At 42.5% G+C, this 6,334-nt stretch overlaps 1 protein-coding gene across 1 annotated transcript; it reads right to left on the bottom strand.

Moving 5' to 3' along the window:
• Nucleotides 1-3,813: 3,813 nt before the first annotated feature.
• Nucleotides 3,814-5,130, bottom strand: LOC120296044 (acetyl-CoA-benzylalcohol acetyltransferase-like). The gene has a single exon (XM_039317688.1). It carries the CDS (start codon nucleotides 5,128-5,130, stop codon nucleotides 3,814-3,816), a length of 1,317 nt encoding a protein of 438 aa, XP_039173622.1.
• Between the last annotated feature and the right edge of the window lie 1,204 nt (nucleotides 5,131-6,334).

The raw sequence follows: 6,334 nt of genomic DNA, 5'->3' as shown, positions 1-6,334 counted from the left end.
CGCCGTTTTCACCAGTAATATTCTCAATCACCGAACCACGTGTCCTTTCTAGGACGCCATTTTCGCCAAGGTGACATCGCAATAGACAACATCATGGGTCTTTAAAGTGTCATTTTTACCAATGATATTTCCTTAATCACCAAACTACATTTTGTCTATAAGTCATTCATGTGCGTTCTTTAAAGCGCCGTTTTCGCCAGTGATACTTCTAATCATGAACCACGTATGTCCAATAATATCATACCTGATTGGTCTTTGCCAATAATATTCTCAGTTAGTTCTCACCATTCTCTCTACTATATAGCCCATCAACATAACTAGCGTTATATACTCATACTCAACCATCTACCAATCAAATATTCAATAACAAACAATTTAGGACAAATCCTCAAATTTCACAATTTAAATCAATTCCATATAAATTGAAGCTCAATTAAATAAACGGATTGTACCACGACAATCAGCACGAAATTTCGGTCACCTTCCATCCCGGTTGATTTTCAGAAAAATAAATAATTAAATAATTAATTTCAAAATTTAAATAAATAAATATTAAAAAATCCAATTTAGGCCCGTATTGCTTGATTGGATCCCAAAACGGGTTGGGAAAAATCCTGAGATGCATTCAATAAATAGTATAGGCAATTCTCTAGCTAAGTACACTAACCACCTAGCTAATATGCAATGAAATTAACTAATAATCACTAATTCATTCTAATCTAACCACCTAATTGCACTTAATTAAATCTAATCAACTCTTAAGCATAATTAGTCTACTAAGCAAGGATTAGTGAGATTGCTCACTTGATTAAAAGCGAAGACTGAATCACCATGATGGTGACGTGACGGTGACTGAAACCTGAACTTTCGGCGGCGTCAACGAACACTCGGGCCGGGCCTACTAGCCTCGCAAGCCCACACAAAAGATGGGCTTGGGCCGACTTCACGGGCCTAAGATGGGCTGAACTTGCTAGGCCTTGCTGAAATACAAATGATGCTGGGCTTGAAACTTGGGGTGAGATGGGCTTGAAACTTGGGCTGAGATGGGCTTGAAACATAACTGAACTAAGCCGGGCTTCAAGTGGCTGAGCTGCTGGACTTTTGGGCCTAAAAAAAACTGGGCTGATTTTGCTGAAGATGGGCCAACTTGCTGGGCTCATGAAGAAGCTTCGCTGGACTGCTAGTTTCGGTGGCCCAAAGGAGCTGCTTTGCTCGAGCTAGGCCACGAATAGGAAGACAGAAGCAACTTTAGGTGATGGCGCAAGAAGGGAAACATGCGAAGCAAGCTACTAGCGTTGACTGGCCTCACGAGCTGACAACCCAGGCAACTCGACCAAAACCGAAGGCACGTGGATGGAGAGAAGCTCGTTGCTTCTGGTGGACGAAGGGGGAAGAACTCGGTGGATTCGTGCGGCTTCACTTCGGTGGTCAACAAAGTGGAGAGGATCTGCTGTTGTTGACTGAGGAGTTACAGGCAAGTGGCTTCGGTGGACGATAGAACTCAGTGAAGACGTAGTTTCTTCAAGCGATGTTGCTGGTCTTGGTCTAGCGGCATCAACAGCAAGGAAATTGAGCTGTAGGCGTGATGGATTTGCTAGCGCAAGGACACGAAGCGATGAGGAACTTCGGTCAACAAATGGCGAGAAGCAGCTTGGTCTTGCGGTTTTGACTGGATGCATAGCTTTGCTTTCACCGAAGATGCTAGTGGAGATGGGATGATTCGGTCGGCTGAGTGGGATCTCAGTGGGCTGCTCGGTCTTCTTCAGCTGTTGTTGGAGGTGTCGCATGAAATGGGAAGGGAGAGAGAGCTGTCCGGTTGAGGTGAGAGGAAAAGAGAGATGGATAGGAATGAGGTGGGGCCTTGGCTTGATATTTTGTAAAAATATCCTCCATGAATCACTCTTGGCCAAGTAAAAACACTTGGCCTTCACTCAATCATCCAAATGACCCCCCATAACCTCTCGAGTAGTCTAATATTGCAAAGGTGATGGGGTGTTACGAATTTCTCAAGGTCTTGCTTCAATTGCTCTTCCATTTTTCTCTTGATTCATTTTGATTCATTTTCAATTGGTATATCAATTATCAAATTGATAGTTTTCCTCACCCAATTACCCATCTTGCATCTCAATTTTGCGATTGAAACCATCTTCAACCTTTTTGCACAAAAATGACCCGACGACAACTCTTTCCCAAAAAGTCTCGGTTGACAGAAAAAAATCTTTGAGACTGAGTCGATACTTCCTAGAATTTATTATGACATGATAGAAACTTCAATTTCTGAAATCGGACTTGAATTCGCGGTTAATTTCCACTTGACGTGTTTTTAGCGTGACCTAGCTCTTGGGTAACTTTCAGAAATTTTTAAGTGCAAATGACCCGTGGTCGATTTTCTTCGAGCCACTATGAACCCACTCGACTTATTGGTAACTCTCGATTGTCGTGAAAATCTCGAGAATTAAAATACAGACACAGGGTACCAAAACAATAAGAAAATCAGTCTAGTGCCGATCGACAAGAATTTTCCAATTTAGTGGTTTCACCCACGATTAGCCACACATCTTTGTCAACCCAGTCTATCTTTGATTTCAAATTGATTTTTAACGGTGCCGTAATGACCTCTAAAGATGGACATGGTTGAGAAGTTGATTCCTGATCGAATTCTCAAGTCTATTGCCTTAAAATTTCTTAATGGCTTCCCTAGATAATCTAGTTATCTCAAGAATGATCAATTCTGAGAATAGCCCTATAGGCACGTCAATGAAATGCCCTATTTATTCAGTAAAAGACAAGTTTGAAAAATCTGGATATCACAACTTTTAATGCAATTATATGCGATGTGAATTGTACTGACGTGCATGAAGGAACTAAGGCGAGGTAAGTCTTATGTGATGTATGGTTAGATTACCTCTAGGCGTATTTTCTTCCTAAATAAGGGTTTAGGGAGTAAACTTGCTGAGACATTGTCTCACCCCGTCGTGGGCTTAACATTTTCAGGTTCTTAGATGGCGGTACCTCCAGTTCGTTTTGATCAGCCTTGAGGGGTTACTGAGTGGAGCACAAATGTCCCTGTCTCCGAAACTCACTGGGTCTGTGAGCTCATAGTGACCACTGTCTGGGTCGATGAGGGCCTACCTCAGAGAGTACCTCAAAGAGTACCTCATCAATTCAGGGCGTGACTTTCAATGGGTTCAATGGATACAGGAATGGTCCCCTTCAGGGTTTTGATATCCCCACTATTGTGGTCAACGACACTCTGGGCGAGGGTGCAGCTGACCCTCTTGATGGGGTTGTGGAGACCCGAAGACCCCAGAGCCTGTCAAAATGGAGTCCGAAGGATCGGCGAATAGGTCTGACTAGTGGGTTGTAGGATAACTTCTTTTTGAGAGCCCATCTTTTTGTAAATAGACTAGTTTGTTTATAAAAATGTGTTTTGTTTGTGAATTTGTTGTCCTACTTTTCTATCACATACTGTTTACTGTCAGGGGTTTTTATTTCGCTTCCACACGTGCCTTAAAATGAACGGGTTGGCGATGCGTCTTGGGACATCACAATTTTATCGACCACCGAGGGATATGCGCATGCTTGAAATTTGGGGTGTGACAGGTCAGCTTGAGGAAATTGAACACGATAGAGTTCGCTCTAAGGTATTTAATAAGTTGATTAACATTGTCCTCAAGAACCATCCTTCTTAAAGAAATGAAACAGATGTAACAAATACTACAGACCAAGTCTATTTTCTTTTTCCTGGTCTACATTATAGTAAGATACGATGACTTCGCAGATTACATATGCGTGCAACGTCTCCACCTCCAACTAGGAAGTGAATGCCAGTATATCCGGATCTTGTTTTAGAAGAATCATCTCATCTCCAGTGGTGGTTGTCCATGCATCAATTCCTTTGCCCTCTTCATCGTCGATAAGAAAGACCGATCTGAGATTCAATGATATGTTGCTGACGAGAACCGGCCTTCCCCACCCGAAGTCAATCTCATATAGCCCAAAACGGCACAAGCTACTAAAAAATATCGTATACACCTCGTTTGAGGACGCGACTTTGACAAATTCGGCTATAGAATTCCCCACCGTCGAGCAAAACTCCTGCTTGTTTACTATTGTTGCATATTTTGTTTTAGCGTCCGATATCATATTGCGGATTATATTCAGCATCTCACTGAACTTCGGATTCCTTTTGCTGGCCGTGGGTTGATCGGAGCGCCCAGAAATCATGCTGAAGAAATTGCCACAAGAATTTGCGGGTATCTTTAGTTTGACTTTATCGCGCAAGTTAAACGTCATATAAACTGCGATAGGCCTTTCTTCGCCCTGTCCACATCGATCAATCTTGACGAGAGCCTTACTTATTAGTGCCGAAACAACCTCCACCCTCGAAGGCTGGAAGTTGTTGGCCATTGAATCCTTTGCATCATCCCTTGCTAGGGCTCTCAGCTTCGATACAGCATCACCGCTGAACCTGAACCTAGACACCGTGAATTCCTTGCTGCCAGCACTCCGTGGCGGAGGCCAATTCGCAACGGCCGACACTTTCATTGGGAATAGAGACGACAACTCGAAACTTGGACAGACTGTAACATCTACGTTACCTCGGCAAGCGGTGGCCCACGAATTAACGAATGTGGCCATGGTGCACCCGTCGCCGATCCTGTGTGTAGAGCGCAAGCCAATTGCTATGCCGCCGCACTTGAACGTATTCACTTGAATCACCACTAGTGGATTGCCTACTAGGTTGTTCGGGAATTGTGACAAATATTCGAGCAAATCCATGTCAGGGTCTCTATGGAGAAGCTGATCAATCTGGCCATCCACTTTGGCATGGACGAACTCCACTCCAAGGTCGTTACAGTCGATAAAACAACCATCGTCATCCTCGATATATCTCCCTGCCATAGGATAAAAGAGAATTAGAGTTTTGGAAAGTGACTCCTCCATCTGGTGAAGCCTTTGAGAGATATTGACTCCGAGGTTCCCGGCATTGTCTCTATAGTAGAAGATAACGCCCACATAATTTGGCATCTGAAGCTCATCTATTGATGTTAGCTTCCATTTTCGCTGGTCGCTCGGTGTCGGCACTGACGGCTTGACCAGCTTCTTCCACTGTATTTCCACCTTCATGCTTGGATTGCCTCTCAAGATATGTGTAGAAACGAGGATGGTGAATATGGTATTCACGAGTTCTCCAGTGGTTTTATAGAGCGATCCAACCCTTCCTTTATTTTTAATAAAACTGGGTAAAAATATCTTAAAAAAACCGCGTTTCTTGGAAAAATATCTCGAAGTTAAACAAGAACAAAGTCAGTTCTATGCTTCCCGTTTCTTGGAAATTTCACGAAGTCGCGAAAATCCATACGAGAACAGACAACGTGAAAGACATAATGATGACGAGGCGCTTGTGGTCACTTGCCTCTATTTACAGGGTAAAACCTGCAAAAATATTCGGAAATGAGAATCACGTATCCCCGTGAAATTTCATAAATGAACAGACAACAAGCGTTAACGACGACGAGACATTTACGGCAATTATTCTGATGTTTCAGTGCATGGAGGCCCCATTTGGAGCTGTCCAACAGCTTTCGTTGCTAGGCATGGGGTCCAGACGTCGGCTTGTGTGGAGTTTGGGGATCGCGACTTGGGGAAAAAATCTCGAGAAAACCACCAAATCAGAAACTGCCAGATGGAAATGAGCAGAAAATGTGGTCCGATGGACATTAATCTGTTGAAATGTTTAGATAATAAATTACATTTATTTAATAACTTAAATTTTTAATATAATCAATGGTGATATCACAAAATTTCATATAAATTCAAATCTTCCGAACACCTATTTACCTTCTAAGTTACATATTTTCACGTTTTGAGTTAAGACTAAAGTCTGGCTTCTTTATCTAACAAAGAGAGAATGACATTTTCTATTTGTATGAGCAAAGGAAACCAATATAACTGGAGGTCTTTTGTATATGCATCTAAGGCTCTTGTATTGTGAGCATAATAAAGAAAGAGTAGCAAAGGGAAAGAAGGCTAATATAGAATACGGCTTCTCCCCTAAGAGTTCGGGTTTTAGTTTTTGCTCTCCTTTCTATGGGCGAGATTGTTAGAGGCGATCTTGATGAGACACTCAAGCCCGACATCTGCAATGGGGTCAAGGCATTAATGATCTTCTCCAAGACACGACATACCACACAACGAGCTCTTCTTATTGCAGTTATTTTGAGGAGCAATATTATTTTTGGGATATCTATTTTATTGAATTATGTCTTGAGTTTGACTTATGTACGGGGTCGGAGTTAGCTGAAATATTTTGATATGCCGAAATCCGGGA

Source organism: Eucalyptus grandis, chromosome 7 (assembly GCF_016545825.1).
Source record: "Eucalyptus grandis isolate ANBG69807.140 chromosome 7, ASM1654582v1, whole genome shotgun sequence".
NCBI lineage: Eukaryota > Viridiplantae > Streptophyta > Magnoliopsida > Myrtales > Myrtaceae > Eucalyptus > Eucalyptus grandis.
This window is presented reverse-complemented; position numbering and strand designations above follow the sequence as displayed.

Coding starts and splice junctions, on each gene's coding strand:
- LOC120296044 (XM_039317688.1), bottom strand. CDS start 5,130: ATGAAGGTGGAAATACAGTGGAAGAAGCTGGTCAAGCCGTCAGTGCCG.